Source organism: Pinus tabuliformis, chromosome 4_2, assembly GCF_031772625.1.
Source record: "Pinus tabuliformis cultivar Carrire ecotype Pingquan chromosome 4_2, CPIR1, whole genome shotgun sequence".
Lineage (NCBI taxonomy): Eukaryota > Viridiplantae > Streptophyta > Pinopsida > Pinales > Pinaceae > Pinus > Pinus tabuliformis.
Genome location: NC_142304.1, coordinates 43,966,127 through 43,988,648, shown reverse-complemented (window position 1 = coordinate 43,988,648; position 22,522 = coordinate 43,966,127). Strand labels below are relative to the sequence as shown.

Below are 22,522 nucleotides of genomic sequence, written 5' to 3'. Positions count from 1 at the left end.
TAAAATAACAAAAAAAAAGTGGATAAAGAAAGAAGAATGGCTCTAAGAAAAGAGAAATTTGTCTTAAATAGATATAAGATAAGGAATACAAAGAGACGAATGTTTTATATAAATGTAAGAAATCAGATAAGAATCGTGATTTAAGGAAAATAATTTATATATTAAAATATAATTAAAATTTATTTTTTAAAATATATATAAATAAATATTATTTATATAACTTTTAAATAAAAAACAAAATAAGATAAAATTATGGTTTAAAATTGGCTGAAATAATAAATTTAAAAGGCAATATTTAAAGAAAACAGATAATCCAATCGAAAAAGTTAAACAAAATGAATGGGGAAAAGAATGAGTATGATATTAGGAGAGGATGAGCCTGATATATTAATTTAATTTACAGATGTGAATATTTTTGAAGTATTGTCAGAATACCAAAAATCTAAACCATTTAAACAGATCTGGAGCTATTAATAAAACATATCCTGTTATCTTGCCACGTCACTAAACCTGATATCGCTTAAAACTGAAGGGAAAAATATTGGTAAAATAGGTGGACGTCTCAGATAAGCGTTATTATCTGTCCAGAACTTAATTTAAGAAGATCATCTCTGATTTTTTAAATATGCACAGAAGTTATTAAGTTAAAAATCATGATTATCTGAATCATAATCTATATATATACATACATACATACTCTGTTAAATTTGATGAAAGTTGGTCGGAGAGTAAATTGAAGTTTTATAATAAAAGTGTTTCATAATTTTTTAAATTTTAGTGAAAAAGGTTCAAAAATTAAATCACTAAAATTTAAAATAAAACTATTCTCAGAATAAAAAAAATGTATAGTAATTAATTTATTTATCTTAATTTCTTATAATAATAAGTAGATATTGTTAGTGAATGTAAGTAGATATTGTTAGTGAATGTAATTGTACCAGATTGATACAGTTAACTAGTTTTTAGAAAACACATATAATAATAAAACTGTTCTCTAAACAAAACAACTTATTGATCGAAATTCTGAAATAGAGCTGCGAAATCGTCGTTTAATTGGGGAGGCAAAAAGCAGAAGATGGGGATAGGGGAAAAAGAATCGTTACAGAAACAGAAACGTTTCTATTAACCCCACTTGAAAATAAAAATGATTTATCGAAGAGTCGTTCAGATCTACCAGCTTTCATTCAAAAATTTCTATTAAAGGAAAATACAAGGGACGTCATGATATGTAAATAGATCTTCTCCGAAACTAACTTTGCCGAAACGATATAAAGAATGAATTTTTTTTGAAACGTTATAAAGAATGAATTTTTGTCTATATGAGTATCAATCTACTGCTAACTTTGCCAAAATGATATAAAGATTTAAAAAATAAAAGTTTTTTTTTGAACGGAAGAAATTGATCGTGCGTGGAACAGTTAAAGAATGAAAGGTTAAATACCTGTAAAATGGCGATCGTTCCTCACAAAACTGGACTTTGACAAATTCAATGTAACAAAAGTAAAGATGGCAGATACATCAAAAACCCAACGGCAGGCAGCCTTCCTTGCAAAAAGAACTTCACAGATGTCCAAAATACAGGGAAAGGCTTATTTATTACACAAGTATAAACCCTAATGCTCTGGAATAGTGTTGCACAAATCTAGGGCAGTCGCAGATGGGGACTGCAGCATGGTCAAGGTGTTCAAGGGCGGTCTCTGAGGTGGGCTGAACAATGGCTCAGCAAATCGATAAGAATCCCTCGGAGTGTACATGAAGTGATCCGAATTGGGGGTCATTAGGGGAAGATCTTGGAAAACAGTGGGAGGGAAATTAATGCCGCTCGGTGACGGAAACAGGAAATTGGGCGAAACAGAAGACCACGCCGCCGATGTGGTTGCAGCACAAGTCGCCGGCGCGGGTCGCCCATGCTCGTTGGCTTCAGGCTCCGAAGAGGCCTTGCGAGTCCCACTTTCTTTATTCACAAAATCACGAGATGTAGTAGACATCGCCGTATTCTCTACCGATGCGGCGGGCTCATACGATGTTGTTGCAGCGCCGGAGGGATGATCAGAATTATTTGAGCTCCCCGTGAGGCGTTGCACCAGGGTCATGAAATCCTCGACTTCTGCATGAATGATCTTAGGAGACTGCATGTAGATTATCATCGGCTCTGATCTGTTCATCATCGGCATCGTCGGAACAACTGGAGCAACCGCAGGTGCAGGCTTTCGAATTTTACGAGAATCCCTACAAATCTTAAGAGGAGAAGGCCTAGAACCCTGAAGTTCTTTCCTGGCCGGCGCTCCTGAGCTGGGTTTCTGAGAATCCATGATTCCAGAATGATTGAGGAACCTGTAGGAAGCAAAACCTATTATAACACCAAAATTTTGTATTGCGTTCCAATCCGATGAACAGCCGTGACAAACGCTGACAATACAAGTCAAGTCAACAACGGCTCTTTTGTCCTCTTGTCACCTTCGAGAAAAGCCAAGCCCAAACTCTTAACTCCCCGCCCGTTTCAATGTACAGCCAGCGTTAATGTCTCTGACTGAGGATGTGACTTTTGACTGGTGAACTCTAATCGAATCGGCAACAAATAATAGGGCCCATTGGACAGTTAATGCCCGCGGCTATATGGGTTGACCCTTTGATAATGTGTTTGTTTAAATTTAGCGATAGATATATAACCCACCGGCGAATGAAAATAATCGGTGTTATTGGGCATTTAATGCGCTGGGCAATATGTGAATCATTAGATAATATATCATTCCATAATATACTTAAATCTAAATCTAAACATAAACATATATAACCCGTAACATTTACCGCCCAATAACATACCAGTTATTTGCCGGCTGATCTAATTCCGATGAGGTCCTACTCAAAGAAGCCAATCCGCTCCCAACCCTAATAGAAAACGATAACCGACTGCGCCGTCCTGCCTGCCTAACGCATCGCCATCGCTATCGGCTGAAATTTAAAAAACTCCGGTAGTGACATCGCAACAGGTTTCCCTTTTTCACGCGGTTTCTTCCATGGAAGCTGCACACCACAACACGACAGCAAGACTCATCCCGCCACTGCGAGGTTTTCACCCACCGTTCACTGTTATACACTGCAACGCAACCTCTTCTCTCTATACGATTCTTTATTTCTCTTCTTTCGTTAATCTACAGTTGCCACGCAACCTCTTCTCTCTATACGATTCTTTATTTCTCTTCTTTCGTTAATCTACAGTTGCCACTTTCGTTTTGGCGTTGACATTTTGTAATAATATTACCACCCTCGTGCACCATTTTATTCGCAAGGTTATAGAATATTTAGAAGAGCGGTGTTGATGATGCTAAGGATGTTAGATGAGATTAAAACAAAAGTGCGTGCCAAATTAACAATGAACATCCCTAAGCTGCTAACACAATATATTACAATAGTTAATATACATACACATACGTACACGTCATTGTAACCTTAGTGAATAGCACATTAACGTGGCAATGTAAAGAGTATTTCGTACACTTCAACGATTTCAATGTACCATTAACAGGGATGCATGTCAATGTAGCAATTTCAAGAGTAATTGGTACACTTACAATTTCCAATGACAAGGTTTTACTTGAGAAGCAAAGAACGTTCCACCTATCTAGGATGACAAGGCCTTACTTCAGCAGCAAATAATTTTCCACCTATCTACAATTTTGAACAAAGTAGTTCTTACATCTATTTTGAGTTTTTATTTTGAATATCATCTTGACCTATCATTCCCATCTTTTTAATTGTTATATTATTTTGAATATCATTTCCTATCATTTCTATCTTTTATTTTTTATAGAATATAATATTTTTTTAATATTTTTTATATAGAATTTAATTAATTTTTTTTAATTTTTTTTTTTCTATAGTTTGAAATTATTTATATTTTTTATATTTTAGGTAATAAATTGTATTTGTTTATATTTTAAATAATAAAATGTATTTGTGTGAAACCAATATCTTCGTACAAACATTGTACTTCAATTATATTTTTGAAAACATCAAAATATCAATATAGGTGGAACTTTCTTCATAGACATTATAGCCGAAGTCAAAGTCAATAAATCTATGCAACGTTTTAAGTCGGTTTCTTCAATCCAAGAATAACAAATAACTTAATGCTAAGTGCCATCTACTTATCTTGATATTATTTTGACACCATTTTTACTATGTTTGTTTTGATTGGTCATGAACCTACTCACAACATCCATTCTATAAATTAAATCTAGCTTTATTGATAATATCTTATAATAATTAAGGCACATACATGTATGTATAAATTATGGTAATAATTAGAACATTAACAAGTATGCATGTTAATGTAGAAAAGTCAAGAGTACTTGGTACACTTCAACAATGTCTTACAATTACCCATGACAAAGTCCTATTTGAGAACCAAATAATCTTTCACTTATCTAGGATTTTGAACAAAGTAGTTGTTACATTTATTTGAGTTTTCATTTTCAATATAATCTTACTTATCACTTCCATCTTTTTTCTTTTTGATAAGATGGATTTTTGTTTTATTATTCTTTGTATTGGACTACAACTTGATTTTTTTTTTAATATCCTTTTTATTTGATTGGAGCTCAAAATTATTTATATTGTTTACATTTTAGGTATTAAAGTGTATTTGTTTAAAACCAATATTTTAATACAAACATACAGTAGTTGAGTTATGTTTTTTGAAACATCAAAATATATATATATGTGGAACTTCTTTCATCCACATAACCAAAGTTAAAGTTAACAAACCTATGTAATAGTCCAAGTTTGTTGTTGCTATCCCATGATAAAAATAGTACAATCCTTAGTTCCATGTACCTATATTGATATTTTCTTGACACCATCCTAAAGATGTTTGTTTTGACGGGTTATAAACCTACACACAACATCCATTGGATAAACTAGGTATAGTTTTGTTCAAAACATTGCACAAATGATTTTTCTCACTATTTTGTAATATTGTGTTCTTGCATGAATTAAGTCTATCCTTGTCCACAATAATGCATAGGTGAATTTTCTTACTATTTTGAAATATCTTCTTTAATTGTCTTTAATAGTTCAATTCTGGTTTCAAGTTCTTTATTTTGTTAGCACGCAACATTCTATTTCCATGGTCTTATCACCTCAATACTCAAAGAATAATGCATTGGGAGAAATCTTAGATTTTGAAAATATTTTTATTTTCCGTAAGAGTACTCATCACATAGCTTACAAGTCCCTAATAATGGGTGGAGTTCCACCCGAAAAGTTAGACGAACTACTTATTATACACAATTTCTCTTCTAGAAAATGAGAATATTCTCAATATGAATAGCTGTGAAAACGTCCAAGCATATATAAAAATCCTAGATGTTAAATTCACTTAATAGTTTAGATTTGATCCCTTTGACTAGCTCCTTATAAACACTAATGAAAAAAATATCATCAATATTTAAAATTACAATTATGAAGTCATCACTTCATTACTTGTAGCAGACGCAATGATTTGTGTCATTTATTACAATGCCTTATCCAATCATAACTATCAAAATTTTGTTACCACTAGAAGTCTACTTTAGACCATATATTATTTTCTTTAATTTGAATCTTGCCTTTTCTTCCACTCACCAAAAATAATTCTTACTATTGCATGAATATTTCATCCTTAAACTATCCACTTACATGCATTTACCCATTTGTCAATCATGTGTAGTTGCTAATATTAACTACAACATTATAGAGATAAGCATGTCCTCTATAGAGAATGTATCATTATAATCTACACTATAATTTTCACCCTCACTTCAGAGTATCTCTTTATTGACAACCCAACATTGTATTTCTCCACATAATCATGAACATTATACTTCCTCTTAAACACCCATTTGCAGCAAATTATCGTCCTTCCTTCATGTAACTCTTGGTTACACCATTTTTAGTTATGTTTAATATTCTTCATATCATCCCCCATTTATTTCTCCTTATGAGTTGCATTGTCACTATTAAAGGTCATTTCCACACTATTACGGTCACCACACATGGAAGAAAAAGTAAAATAGATAAATTCAAAATATTGTTAGCCATACCTATTAGGGACATTACTTTTTTTAATCATTGTCATCTCAGCTTTTGAACTATTTGATCATTTTTAATGCTTTCCATCCATTTTGCATTGCTCAACATTACTTTTGGGTTCACCAGACACCTCATCTTGTTTTCTGACAATCTCAATCTCTTGACTTGTATAAGATTGGAGCTCATATGGTGGGATTCTTATTTTATTATCACTTGCATTACTTGTAGTTCAACCATATTCCAAAACTCCATTGTCTAATGATTAGTTCCACTTTATTGATTTATAACTTTTGTAATTGTTCCTGTTGTATATGATCTATTTGGATAGCTTGATTTTCTCTAGAAATTTTCTTTGAGAAAATAGCATCACAACTATATGTTTGATAGTGCTCAAATGAGTTTCCAATTTTGTATCCCTTAACCCTTTTACTATAACTAATATGAATGCACTCAAACAAAATTAAATTATCAAGCTACAAGTGATATTCGACTCAAACAAAATCATGTAAGCGTCACATCCAAAACCTATAAATTGTGAAACATAGAGATTTTTCCACTTGAAGTCTCATTTGATGTCTTATTAACCAAATTCGACCTATCCAATAAATTAATTGCACATTTCATTGTATATGCATTAAAAGGATAAAATATTTTTCTTAATCCATTCTCTATTGTCATGTTTCTAGGATTATTTAAGAAGGCCTTTTTCAACCTTTCAACATATCCATTTTGTCAAAAAAGAAATGGAGATTTCTACTTTGCAATCGCACATGAATCATAAAAATGCATCAAATTCTTCATAAAAATATTCATCATCTTTACCTTATCAATAATTTATCAATAAATTTACCATCTTTTTCATTTCATTTCAACTTGGTCCACCAACACTTAAAAAACTATAAAATCATTACTCATAAACTTTATATACTATACTAATGAATTTCTAAAAAAAATCATTAATAAAAATTATTAAATATCTACATTCTCCAATAGAAATCTTGTCCATTTATCCACAATATTAAACACACTAGCTCAAGAAATTCATAAGTGTATAATAACTTTGAATATATATATATATATATATATATATATATATATATATATATATATATATATATATATACACACGACTAAAAAATATAACTTTATATATATAATATTTTTTTGTAATAAATTTTTGGAAAAAATATTTTAATAAATTTTATATATTTTTGAAACATAAATATGAAGTTTAAAATTCAAAAAATAAAACTTTATCATTCATAATAATTTTGTTTAAATGTTCTAAACTTCCAATTTAAAATATAACACTCATTATCTTTAAATTGATATGTAAAAGATAGGCTCTAAACAGTTTGAATAGAAGCTAACCTACCTTCATTCAGAAATTACCAACCGCCTCTATGACTTAACCGACCTTCATACTTAACCTACCTTCATACTGAAGCTAGCCATCCACCTTATATATAAGAATGTACATATTGACTATCGATGGAGGCAAGTTGGGCAAGTTGTGCCCCTTTAAAACACTTCCACATTTCTCTCCCTTTCTCCCTGGAAGGATATTTCTTATTGGTAGCTACCAGGTGATTTCTTCTAATGAATACGAAGGATGGAGAGTAATATGAGACTTAATACCTGTGAATCTGAAGAGCTTTGAAAGTAACGTCTACGCTATGTCACCAAAGTCACCCATGAATTGGAAAGTAACCACTCTGCACCGGAATTTATGAACTCTGATAACTCTGATGGATTTCAAACTTCATGGAAATGTTAATCACCTTGTAAGCCTTAACTCGTTTAACCATGAGGACGACTAAATGGATTACAACATCCTTAGGTGAATACTGCATCAACTCTAGCGTGAGCTATTTAGTTAATTGGACTAGCTTGCGTGTCAAACCTGGAGCATGCCTAACATCGAGTGTCTGGCACTTTATCGTCACATTGATTTTATCAACAACCTCATGACTTAAATTGTAACCAAGAGCCTTACAAACCTCTGGCTCAATAAAAACTAGCCGCGTTTCCTCTTAGGCATTAAGCATTCAATGCATAGATGATTCCCTCCACTCTACTTAATTAAACACTGATTTTCATGGAGTGAGCATAATATTGGGAATTTTTTTGCTAAAATTCAAAAAACAAAATCACAAAACAAAAAACAATGTTCTCTTTTGCACAGGGAAGTCACAAAAAAAAGTTTGCTGGAGAACAGAGTTTCACCACATGTATAAAAGATTTCTATTCATTAATAAAAATGCTGATACAAAAATATATTCTTCCTCTTCTTGAGGGATTACACCAAGAACATTTAAAAAAAAAAAAAAATTTACTTTGTCTCCTCTTGAGATTTTAAGTGTTGTGTGTAAAAATCTCTTTTACATTCACTGCTGTAAAAACAGACTTCAACTACAGAGAATTACATTCACTGCTGTGTAAAAACAAAATAAAAACTTTGTGTAAATTTTTCATTTACGCTGCTGCGTTCTTTCCCTTTTTTTTCATTGCATTGCTGTGCATTTCATTGCAAAACTTACCAACCCACAGTAAATTACATTTACTGTTTTACTGACATTTACTCTGACGGTCAAAAATGAAACTTTTACTCCACGTTAATTTCATATTGCAGGCCTGTACTTCAACCATTAAATTATGCGATTTGCGATCTGCGATTTGATCGCATCGCGAAATCGCATTTGGCGGAAGGGAAAAAATGGAGCACACACATATTGGTGCGATCTGCGATATGCGATCGGATCGCATCGCAACATCGCAATCAGAGAAATCAAGTGAACAGATGGAGGCTCCAAGCATGCATGTGATTTGCGATTTGCGATCTCATCGCATCGCAAAGGTAAAACTGTTTGCAGTCGATGTTTAATTTTGCTGCAGTTGAAATTATATTTCAACACTCCCCTTTAATTTCAACTGCTGGGTTATCAGTGATACTCAGACATTTCCTCAAAAACTCAAAATTTTTCTGCCCCAATGGTTTGGTTAGAATGTCCGCAACATGTTCTTGAGTGCTGCAATGTTGTAAAACGATTTCTTCATTGTTCACCAATTCTCTGATGTAATAGAACCTTGTATCAATGTGTTTCGTTCGTTTGTGAAACACAGAATTCTTGGACAGGGCAATAGCTAAGCTATTGTCACAAAAAATCACCGTTGCTGTTGCCTGCTCTTGGCATAGACTTCTTAACGGTCTCCTCATCCAAACCACTTGACACGCTGCTGCTGCAGCTACCACGTACTCTGCTTCTGCTATAGACAACGCCACAATTCACTGTTTCTTGGAAGCCCATGAAATGGCTCCTGAACCCATGTGAAAAACATAAAGGATGTGCTTTTCCGGTCATCTATACTTCCAGCCCAATCACTATCAGTGTAGCCAACTAAATCTGAATTTTCTGAAAAAGTATATAAAATGCCAAATCTTTTTGTACCTTTAACATACCTCAGAATTCTTTCTGCTGCCTGCCAAAGTGCTTCTTTTGGCCTCTCCATGAATCTGGAAATTAAACTAACAGCATGCATTATATCCGGCCTAGTTGCAGTCAAATACATAAGGCTGCAAACTATGCTCTTGTACAACCTAGGATCAAAATCCTTGTTGTTGTCCTCTTTAATGAGTTTTAATCCCATTACTGTGGGAGTGATTGCTACCTTGCTATCATGCATGTTAAATCTGCCCAACACTTCATTTACATATTTTGCCTGCGAAATAAAATTCCATTTTCATTTTGATCTACTTCTATTCCTAAGAAGCATTTCAGCAAACCCATGTCAATCATCTCACATTCTTCTTTCATGACTGATTTGAAATTTTTAATGAGGTAGTCATCATTACCTATAAAAATCACATTATCAACATATAACACTACAATTAAAATTTTACCATCCTTTTCTTTTATGTAAACGGTGGGTTCTCCCTCACACTTTGCAAATTCATTTTCCAGTAGATAAGAATCTATCCTACTGTACCATGCTCTTGGTGTTTGCTTCAGCCCATAAAGAGCTTTCTTCAATCTGCATACTTTGTGCTCTTGGCCCTTCTTCTCATAGCTTGGAGGTTGTTCAATGTAAACCTCTTCCATTAATACTCCATTCAAGAATGCTGACTTCACGTCCATTTGGTAAACTTTCCACTTGTTTTGTGCTGCTATGGACAACACTGCTCTTACGGTTTCCATTCTAGCAACCGGTGCGAAAGTCTCCTCATAGTCTCTTCCATACTGCTGCTTGTATCCCTTGACAACAAGTCTTGCCTTGTGCCTTTCTATCTTGCCTTCAGCATTACTCTTGGTCTTATAGACCCATTTAACTCCAATGACTTCTTTACCTTTTGGTAGCTCAACCAAATCCCATGTCTTGTTTCTTTCTATGGCATTCATCTCCTCATCCATAGCTTCTATCCATTTCTCATCTTTAATTGCATCTTCGAAATGAACAGGGTCATCAACATGACAATACAAAGCAAATAAAGAATTCATTCATTCATTATAAATATCACTTAAATTTCTGAATTTCTTACCTCTTTCATTTGGTGTGCAAGTGCTTGAGGACGCACTTGAATTTCCTTCTTGTGGTGTGCTTGGAGAAGCACTCTCATTTCTCCTCAAGGGTGTCCCTTGCTGTCCTTGTGTTGGCGTTGTTGTTTGGGGATGTATTTCAGCCATCTCCTCATCATCTTCATCATGAGACAAACAATTTTTAACATTCACTGTTTTCTCTATGCTTCCATCCCAAGCTTCCTCCTCAATGAAATAAACATCTCTGCTCACAAAAAACTTCTTGGTAGATGGGATATACAACCTGTAAGCTTTGGATTCCTCACTGTATCCAATGAATGATACATTTCTCCCCTTTGCTGTCCAACTCCCTCCTTAGCTGATCGGGAATGTGTGCATAAGCCACACATCCAAAAACTTTCATGTGGGTGACTCCTTGCTTTTTCCCACTCCATGCTTCTTCTAGCACTTTGTTCATGACTACTTTTGTAGGACACCTATTCAAAATATATACTGCACAATGTACAGCTTCAGCCCAATAATCATTTGGAAAATGCTTTGCCTTCAACATGCTCCTCGCCATATCCATGATTGTTCTATTCTTCCTTTCGGCAACTCCATTTTGCTGCGGAGTGTACCTTGCTGTAAATTGCTTGTGAATTCCATTTTCTCTACAAAAACCTAAAAATTCTTTGGAGATATACTTACCACATCTGTCAGTGCTTAGGACTTTGATATGCAGCCCGCTTTGGTTTTCTACAAGTGCCTTGAAATTTCGAAATTTTTCAAACACTTCACTTTTGTTCTTTAGGAAATAAACCCAAGTTTTTCTAGTAAAATCATCAATGAATGTTAGAAAATATTGGCTGCCTGCTAGTGATGGAGTTTGCATCGGTCCACATAAGTTTGAGTGCACAATCTCTAAGGGTGTTTTTGCCCTGATGCTTTTCCCTGATGGAAAAATTTCTCTATGTTGTTTCCCCAAGATACAACCTTCACAAAGGCTGTCCGGTTTCTCTATCAATGGTAATCCTCTTACCATTCATTTTCTGCTCAACAAGTTAAGACCTCCAAAGTTGAGATGTCCAAATCTCAAGTGCCACAACCAATTTTCATCCTTTGGTACGCTTTGGAAAGCCTCTTGTGTCACTGCTGCAATTACTTCTTTGTTTTTCAAATCTGCCCTTATTCTGAGAGGGAACATCCTGTTCCTCGTCATCTTCACTTCAGCAATGCATCTTTTGCTGGGTGCTCTATCCATGATGGTGCATACATCATTTACAAAGAAAACATTGTAACCCTTTTGAACAAGTTTTCCAATACTCAAGAGGTTACACTTCATTCCAGGAACATAATAGACATCTGCTATGGTTTTCTTTTCACCTTTCTTTGTAAATATTTTTACTTCTCCTTTACCCATAACAGAAATTTTGCTATCAGTCCCAAGTGTGACTTGTGACTGCACACTTTGATCTAAAGCAGAAAACAAAGCTATGTTTCCTGTCATATGGTTGCTGCAACCGGAGTCTAGAAACCATATGTCTTCACTGTTTGTTTCAGCCAAATTACAAGCTAACAATACATTATCTTGGCTGATATTTTCTCTAGTGATATTTGCACTAGATCTATTGTTCATATCATGCTGTTTCTTCTTACATTCATTTGCATAATGCCCATATTTTTTACAATAATAACATTGGACATTGGATTTTTCATAACTTTGTCCTTGAGCATGATGTTGTCCACTTTGTTGGCTGCTGCCTTGGCCTTGGTTTGATTTGAATTGCTAGCTCTTCCTTGAGCATTTGTTGGACTGTTCCTTCCACCTCTGTTTTGGCTTCTGCCTCTTCCTCTCTTGTTTCCTCTGCCTTGACCTCTTCCAAAGGACATCTGGGTCTTGAAGGCTTGCTCTAGAGATGAGTTTTCATTTCTACTCAACCTCTGCTCATGTGTTATCAGTGATGCATGAAGTTCATCAACTGAAAAGTTTGAGAGATCCTTTGTCTCTTCTATGGTGGTGACAATCACATGGAACTTTGAGGGTAGGCTCTTCAATAGTTTCTCCACAATTCTCCTTTCTTCAAGAGTTTCTCCATGAGACCTTATCTGTGTGACTAGACCAATCACATGTGTGAAGAATGAGCCAATATTATCTGACTCCTTCATACACAGGTTCTCAAAATCTCTCCTCAGCAACTGTAGTTTTGCTGTCTTCACTTTCTCCATGCCTTGATAGGCTATCTTGAGAGTTTGCCATGCTTCTTTGGATGTCTTGGCTGCTGTTATCCTTGGAAACACACTCTCATGCACTCCTTGATACAAAAATACAAGGGTTTTTGAATCCTTCTTCTTGTAGCTCTTCAACAGATCTTTCTCTGCTTGAGTTAAATTATTAAACTCATTTTCATCTGCTGGTTCTTTAAAACCATCTTCAACTATTTCCCATAAGTCTTGTGAGGCAAACAGGGCTCTCATGGTTATTGTCCAATAGTCATAGTTTTTTCCATTAAACTGTGGGAGCTGAGTATTAAAAATACCCATGCTAGTGCTGGTACTGGTGCTGGCCATTCTTGCACTATAAACTATGCTTCAAATACCTGACTGTGTATTTAAAATAACTCACTGTTTCTTCAGCAGCGACACAAAAAAAATCTTTGAGAAATACATAGATCCTTTCTTGACTGAGTCTTCACTCAGCTGGAGAAGCTGCTGCAACAAAAGGAACCTTCCTTCAGCTTCTTTGACACCTTCAAAGAGCCTGGACTAGCTCTGATACCACTGTTGGGAATTTTTCTGCTAAAATTCCAAAAACAAAATCACAGAACAGAAAACAATGCTCTGTTTTGCACAGGGAAGCCACAAAAAAAATGTTTGCTAGAGAACAGAGTTTCACCACACACATAAAAGATTTCTATTCATTAATAAAACTGCTGATACAAAAATATATTCTTCCTCTTCGTGAGGGATTACACCAAGAACATTTTTTTTTTTAAATTACTTTGTCTCTTCTTGAGATTTTACACTGCTGTGTGTAAAAATCTCTTTTACATTCACTGCTGTAAAAACAGACTTCAACTACAGAGAATTACATTCACTGCTGTGTAAAAACAAAATAAAAACTTTGTCTCTCAAAGATTCAATGGTGTGTAAATTTTTCATTTACGCTGCTGCATTCTTTCCCTTTTTTTTCATTGCATTGCTGTGCATTTCATTGCAAAACTTACCAACCCACAGTAAATTACATTTACTGTTTTACTGACATTTACTCTGACGGTCAAAAATGAAACTTTTACTCCACGTTAATTTCATATTGCAGGTCTGTACTTCAACCATTAAATTATGCGATTTGCGATTTGATCGCATCGCGAAATCGCATTTGGCGGAAGGGAAAAAATGGAGCACACACATATTGGTGCGATCTGCGATCGGATCGCATCGCAACATCGTAATCGGAGAAATCAAGTGAACAGACGGAGGCTCCAAGCATGCATGCGATTTGCGATCTGCGATCTCATCGCATCGCAAAGGTAAAACTGTCTGCAGTCGCTGTTTAATTTTGCTGTAGTTGAAATTATATTTCAACACATAAATGTCATCATCTAAAGAGAAAAAATGTTGAGAGCAGTTATAGATTCTAGCATTCTAGCATTTGGTAAACTAGGATAGATGTTATAGAGGGTAATTTTATTATATTTGTATTAACGGATTTGGAGAATTGCTAATAAAGAAAAAACCTTATCCACTTCATATTAGATTTTTTGTGGGTACTATAATTTATAAACACAGTAAGTGTTGATTAAAAGGGTTTGAATTGAGATGAGGAGTATTAATATGATTATGAATTATTTTAGTCAATTATTACAGTAAGTGTTAATTAAAAGGGTTTGAATTGAGATAAAAAGTATTAATATGATTATGAATTATTTCAGTCAATTATTTTGGATAATTTGTGTTATTCATTTTTACAATACTTCAAAATCTATAATTGAGGTCATTAATATTATTAATTTTAACTTATTTGTTAGTATTGTGTGGTTGAGAATATAATTTTTCTTCTCTTTATTCAAGTTTAATTTCAAGGAACATGTTTCTGATAAAGGCTCCACCCAAAGTCAATTCCAATAAACATGTTTTGATTCGCCATACCTTAAAAATAAAAACAATTTCTAATAAATCTAAAAAAAATGAGTAATGCATAAATATAATTAGCTTTAGAAAGCCTCAACTAAATTATTAGAGCTAGAGGAGCGAGCTAAGAAGGTTGAATTCATTTTTTAAGACAGCAATAAATTAAAAGATAGGTTGGATTGAGTGTGTGTAAATCCGCTTCCATTAAGAAAAGCCCTCACTGTTCCATTTGCAAAACAAGGGTTGGTTGAAGGAGTCATGAGCCTACCACCACCCTATCTAGAAGGTGTTGTGAGTTGCTTTGACATCTAAGCAGCGGTAGCCAAGCTCGTTTGCAAATAGTTATAGTGCTTAAAGGGAGCATACCACCACCCTATCTAGAAGGTGTTGTGAGTTTCTTTGCCATCTAAGTAGCTATATCCAAGCTCATTTGCAAATAGTTATAGTGTTTAAAGGGCCACTATTAATCATTGAAGGAAAACTCCGTTGTAGGTTGTAGCCACCATTGATCTGAACTGCTGCCACCATAAGCTTGAGTCACAATAGCCACTATATGGTGTAAATCCCTGTATTTCATTGGAAAAAAACCCATGTCTATTCATTCATTGGAACACACTGGACATGGGAAAAGGGGTCAAGTCAAGTTGATTTGAATTTTCAGAAAGCCTTGAAAATTGTAAATTGACTTGTCCCACATTCCTTTTATAATACGAATTTCTTCCTTGAAATTGATTTCATGCATTAAAAATTTACAATAAATATTTTTCAGGAAGGATTTAGGTAATTATATGTACACATTGATTTATTGGGTTGTTGAAAATTGATATAGGGCATTAAAAAATTACGATAAATAATTTTGGGAAGGTTTTAGGTTATTATATTTACGGATTGATTTATTAAGTTGTTGGTTTAGTGAGTGATAAGAAGAATTTTGTATTTCGAAGAAAATAAAAGGGGATGTTTTTTTAGCTCACATATGATTTTAAAAAGTGTTCGAGAATTGAAGAGAAATAAATAATAAGAAAAAAAAGGGATAAATTTGTAATTTTGAATTTTCAAAATATAAATATAAAAATTTTAAACTGATAATTTAAAAATTATTAATATAGATTTTTTAATAATTTTTTATTTTTCACTATTTTTTGGGGTAAAATCTATGATTTTTGGGTCTTTAAAATGAGAATTAGATTATCAATAAATGATTTATGAGACAAGAACTCTCAAGTAAACTAGCTTACGAGGTTATTACAGAACATCAAAGGGATCAACTCTATGTGAACCCGAAGGATGATGCAACAACATTGCTTCTCATTCAATAAGGTTCTGATGATAGCTTTGTTCACAAGAAAGAAGCTTGAAATATTTTTGAAATGACATACAATGAAAAGGGGAGCGATACCAATTAGCATAACATTGCAATTGATGAAGTGAATTTTGTGAAAGAAGAAGTGGAAGATTTCGATATCACAAAAGTAATTGAATATGTTGTGGAAGAGCTTGCCCAAGTAGAAAAATATATACATGACATGGAGACAGACTATAGTTGTCCTAAGCAATACAATGAAACTTGTTAAAGAAATTGTGGAATAAAAGTGTGATTTTGTACAAGATGCAAAATATGAACATGGGGAAAAAAGCAAAGTGGAGTGTGGATATATATGCATGTAGAGGATGAAATTGAAGTTAAAGATGATGAAATTAAAACCATCTTTGTAGAAGCAACATGTGAGAACCTAGTAGCTAAAGTTGAATTTGATTATGAGCTTGAATTAGTTTTTTTAGATGAGTGACATATAAAGCTCAAGTATGATGGGGAGGAAAGTGACTACAAAAAAATTGTAATAACTACAATAAAAGAATGAATATAGAAGAAACGAAGGAAACCATAAGAGGAGATGAAAGAAACTAAATATATTAATTTTGATCTTACAAAGGTTGATAGAAAAATTCAGTTAGAAGTAGTTAAGGAACAAGTAGATGCATATCGAAGAAGATAAGACTATATTGAATAAGAATACTAAAGCTAAGCTAATGTTAAATGTCGAAAAATGCAATAAGAAATTCTCAATTTGATTTCTCCTTGATTAAATTGAGAAAATTTGAATTTCCACATCAATAGACAACTTGGATGATGTTAATTAGTGTGTCATGGCTTGTGTCATCCATTTACTAAGTAGATTCAAGTTGGAGGACATAGATTTCAGTTCTGCATGTGTGATTGCTAATTTTTAGCAATCAAGGTGAGTTATCTTAGGTTGTTTTTAGTTAAACTAGTTTTGGCTTTTCGAGGAACTGGTGGATGGTTAGTTGAGTAGTGGGACTTCAATCAAACTCAGTAATCATCCAATTAAATGAACAATTAGCCCAAAATAGCCAGTTCATGTAAAGAATTTGAGTTACCAAGTTGTGGTGGAGATTCCAACGTAGTGTGACATCAATTGTAGGCTAGTCTTGAGTGTAACGTTCTTCCATCCAGTCATATGATCAACTTAACGAATTGCACAATTAAATTAGAGGAATTTCCTAAATAATAAGGTTTAATTCCTCAAGGAACATCAGAAGGAAATAGGAGCTCAAATTGAGGCAAAATTTGACTAAGTCTGGGCCAAAGGCCTTCAGTGAGTAGAGAGATAGGTTCTGCACTTGCAGGGCATGCTCAGTTGAGCAAAGAAACTTTAATACATCTATATTCATTTGATTAATGTAAGTAGGCATTGGGGTTTTTAGCAGATTTCTTTCCCTGGATAAAATATTTGTTGCATGTGTGTTATTTCTTCTTGCATGTCTCAAATTTTTGTTCCAAATTGTGAATTAATGTCTGCAGAGAAGAAGAGTAGGTTCGTGTCTTGTGATTTTGCTTAAAATTTCATCAGAATTTGTAAATCTACATCCTAATTTATACATGCTATCAGAGCAGGATTCATATTAGAGCAAGAAATTCGAAGTTGTTTATTAGAGGTTCGAATTTGAAGACTAGTGTAGCAAGATTTTTTAGAGGTGAGAAGACGACCTTCAATGTACTAAGGCTACAATATGCCTTGCAAGGGACCTCAAATTTTGTTGCATGGAAGGACATGGAAGGACTGCATGGATGAAGTATTGGATGACAATGGTTTGCTTGAATATGTCAAGACAAGTAATCTAAGACCACCAACAGCTGATGTCCAGGACCTTGCACAGTGGAAGAAATATGTATCCAAGGCGAGGAAAATAATATGTTGAAATTGGAAACAAGGAAATATTGATTTAATTTTCCCTTAAATTAAATTAGGAGAAAATTGTAATTCCACATCACAAGACAACAAGAATGAGTCAACTAAGTTAAATTCACTTAGTTGGCTCAATTAATTTGATTTGTGGGCCTAATTGTGTCATGTAGAGTGGTTCCTAAATTTAACCTAGGTTGAGTTTAATTTGAGTTGTAATAGTTTAATTAAGTTAAACAGAGTTAATGTCAGTTAAACTAGTTCCAACTATTGGAGGAAGTAGTAGGATCTCTAGAAGTGGTGTGCAACTTCATGTGTTAAACCAGTTAACTAATAAGTCATCCATAATTAACTCATGCATCGATGAAATTCGAGTTACCCTGTTGATATTGGAGTTCAAGGGAAGTGTACTCTTAGTTATATAATTTTCCAAGTTGTACAGGTGGTGCATGCAGTCAAAGGAGGCCCTATAGGTATTGTGCAATCCTAATTTGGAATGTCCCTAATCAATATGGAGTTAATTCCTAAGGAAACTGTGCAAGGAAATAGGATCTTAGCAGGAAACAAAATTGGCTAAGTATTGTCCAGAGTCAACTTGTGAGACATAGAGATAGATTGCACTTGTGAAAAGATTGTTTAGGTTAAGAAAACATTGTAAATATTCTCTATTTTTTTTATCTAATGCAATATACATATGGGAAGGGGTTTTGAGTAGTAAGATTTCCCCTTAGATAAATATTTGAGAATATGTGATTAAATCTTATCTCATGTTTTGTGATTTCTCGATCAATTAGTTGTTTTCACTGATGAGTAGAGTAGATGCAAGTCTTTTCTTTTAGAAAATTACATAAGTAGTGTAGAAAATCCTGTAGATTCACAAGCTAATGCAATTTGTTAAAGCAAGAGAAAAGAATCTACTTCTACTCTTTACAACCGAAGCCCATAAACATCAAGAAAACAATAATCAATAGAGGAAGAGAATCAAAGGCACATAACACAATAAATATATGGGGAAAGGCACAACTCAAAACCCCACTATTTGTTTTGTATTAATCTAGAAAATCAATATGAAATTACAATGCTTGTTCTCTCTAAAACAATCCCAGCACTCATAAAATTCAATCTCCAACTCATAAGCAAGATGAAGGCCAAAGCTTAGCCTCTTCACAAGCTCTCCAAGTGTCTATTCCAATGTGTAATTCCTATGAAGGATAGCTTGTATTTAAAGGGAAATAAAGCCTCTAAAAACAATGCAATCCCTTAAGGATCAGTTCCTGAATCCATGCACTATTAGTGCAACTTAGAAAAATGTAAAACAAATAGTACACTCTCCCTACACTCTAGTCTCAACTGGGTCTTTCTCAAAATCGACATGCATGAGTTTCTGATGAGTAAATATTTAGTTAACTAGAGTAGCATTGGTAGAGTTCATGAGTGTCACCACTGACTATTAACTCACTATTAGTTCTCTCAATCAGTTTGAGAACTAATTTAACTGAATTGACTCATGAAACTAAGTCTTCTATTTTACAACTCACAATTAACTTTCACTGGACTCCTACAAAGTAGGGAGAACATATACATGACTTCCAAAAGACTTCCAACTCAAATTTACTAAGTTAAGTAAGTTTAATAAACTTAATTTAGCTATTTTAAGTCATTATGAGAATAGAATTCAAATTTAATTCACAGTTTAATTCAAGGACAAATTAAAATGGAATTTCTTGTTGTCATTTCTCAACACCATCTCTCAACAAGAAAGGGATTATCAACTACCCCAATCTTGTCTCTGTGAAACTCAAATTTACATCTTGACAATGCCTTTTTCAAGATGTGAACATCTTGCTCCTCAGTGGGAATGTAATCTAACAACGTGATCTGCCTCAATACACAATCTCTGAGATGATGATATGGGATATCAATATGCTTGGACCGATCATGAAAGATTGGATTTTCAGATAGTTTGATACGACTCTTGTTATCACAATAAGTCACTGTCAGATCCATATATTTACCAAACAAACCAACCAAGATCTTCCTCATCCAGATAGCCTCGCATGCTGCCATACTTGCAACCATGTACTCTAGCTCTACTGAACTAAGTGAAACTGATCCTTGTTTCCTATTGTACTAAGAAAATTTTGCTGACCCAATATTGTAGATCCCTCCTTATGTGCTCTTCTTGTCGGATGGACTTCATGCCCAATCTACATTGGTGAATCCTTGAAGCTTAATTCCCTTTGTTCGTCTGTACCATAGCCCAAACTGAGTAGTGCCTATGAGGTATCTCAATACATGCTTTTCCACCTTCCAATACAGCTTGGTAGGCCTAACCATCGCTTGACTAAGATGGCTAACTGCATAGCAAATATCCGGTCATATGTTCACCAAGTACATGAGTGAACCCACAAGTTGTTTATAAATAGTAGCTTCCACTACTTCCCCGTGAAGTACCATCCTCCTTCCTCCAGTTATCAGTTAGAGGAGTCTCCATGGGTTTACTACTCTCCATGCGGAATCTCCTGAGTATCTTGTTGGCATACTTGCCCTGAGATACAAACAACTCCCCATCTCCCTGCCATACCTCCATGCCAAGAACGTAATGCATGAGCCCCATGCCCTTCATCTCAAACTCTCTTGCAAGGTCCTCCTTGCAATATTTGATGAGATTATCATCACCTGTCAGCATGAGATCATCTACATAAAGTATAATGATCAACAGCTTACCTTACACCATTATGTAATACAAGTTCACATGTGCTTCACTTTTCGTGAAGCCCAACCCAGTGAAGTAGCTATATATCCTAGTGTACCAAGCAAGGGGTTCTTGCTTCAGCCCATACAATGCTCTCTTGAGTTGGCACACATGCAACTCATGGTACAAGGTTTCAAAACCTTCGGGCTGCTCTATGTACACCTCTTCCTCAATCATGTCATTGAGGAATGTAGTCTTCACATCCATCTGATGGATCTTCCAACACTTCTATGCTGATAATGCCAAAATAGATCCGATTGATGAGTACCTTGAAACAGGAGCAAAGGTCTCATCATAGTCAATCCCCTCTACCTGTGAAAAGCCACGGGCCACAAATATGGCCTTATGCTTCTCCACACTACAATATGCAGCTTTCTTTACGTTGTAAAGCCAATCAAAGTTCACAGTTGACTTGTCCTTCGGTCTCGAGACCACATCATAAACACTGTTTCAATCTATGGAGTCATACTCCTCCACCATCACATCAACCCAAACTAGCTGCTACACTGCTTCCTGAAAGGAAGATGGATCTATCACAAAACATGCACCCATAAGTTCCATGTATGGAGTGTATCTCTCTAGTGACCTCCTCTATCTGCGCTGAGAAGAGAGTGCTCCCACATTCTCCCATGCATCATCCAAAAATCTATTAGCCTCTCTAGTATGCTTTCTTCCCTCATTGGAAGACTCTGCCTGAGTGGATGTCTCCACTCTCTGAACCTCTACATGTGGTTACTCCAGATCAGTCTAAGGCCGCTCAACCTTAAGAGCTAAAATATCCTCATCTGCATGTAGCTCAAGCTCCCTCTTAAGGGATACTCACATGGCCTTCTCCTCATCGAACCTGATATCCTTGCGAACCACTATCATCCAAATGGTCAGCATGTATACCCTATAGTTGTGGGGTGTATTAGTGTACCCCACAAAGATCCCCAACTCTGTTGTTGGCTTAAGCTTCTTCTGCGCATCTTTGGTCCCATGGAAATAAATCGATCACCCAAAAATCCTGAAGTGGCCAACATTTGGCTTCTTACTGGAATAAGCCTCCTTTGGTGTCTTCATCTCAAGTATCTGATGTGGGCTACAATTATGAACATAAACCACTATGTTGCATGCCTCAACCCACAAGTGTAGTGGTAGGCCCTGATTATGCAACATCACCTTTGTTGCCCCTAGTATGCTCCGTTCTTCCTCTCGAGAACCCCATTTTATTGAGGGTTATGGGGTGCCGTCAACTCTCGTTTAATCCCTTCTACTGCACATAAGCTCTGACACTCATTGGAGACATTATCAGCATTGTTGTCACTCCATAGATCTTTAACCTTCTTTCTAGACTCTTTCTCTACCAATTCTTTGAACTCACAAAACGTTGTGAAAGTTTGATCCTTTTTTTTGCATAAAAAATACCCATTATTTACGAGAATAGTCATCAACAAATATAACATAATACCTGTGTTTGGCCATGGATGTTGTCAAGAATGGTCCACACACATATGAATGGAATCTCTCCAGAATAGACTCTGCTTGACTGTCTCTGTCTCCAAAGGAAGATTTGGTGTATTTTCCCAAAGTACAACCCTTACATGTATCAACTTGCGCAAGCGTACCTTTGGGAAGACCGATAGATATTTGTTTCAATATCTTCAAAGCCCCATGATGTAAGTGGCACAATCACCTGTGCCACAACTCGCCAACATCTCAGCTCAACATATTTTCTGCATTTGAACTCAAAGCAACACAATCCTCTACCTCTATCTTATAGGGATTTTGAACTTGAATCCATATCTTCTTTTCTTGACCCATGGCTATGTGTTGAAGGAACACCTTTCCCTTCAAAAATATCACAT

General features: G+C 34.9%; 1 protein-coding gene across 1 annotated transcript; it reads right to left on the bottom strand.

The window, feature by feature from the left end:
- Positions 1-1,424: 1,424 nt before the first annotated feature.
- Positions 1,425-2,344, bottom strand: LOC149168230 (uncharacterized). Its single transcript, XM_089426915.1, has one exon. It carries the CDS (start codon positions 2,310-2,312, stop codon positions 1,614-1,616), a length of 699 nt encoding a protein of 232 aa, XP_089283041.1. The 5' UTR covers positions 2,313-2,344; the 3' UTR covers positions 1,425-1,613.
- Between the last annotated feature and the right edge of the window lie 20,178 nt (positions 2,345-22,522).

What these genes read in the sequence shown, in the direction of transcription:
- LOC149168230 (XM_089426915.1), bottom strand. Translation starts at nt 2,312, where the DNA reads ATGGATTCTCAGAAACCCAGCTCAGGAGCGCCGGCCAGGAAAGAACTT.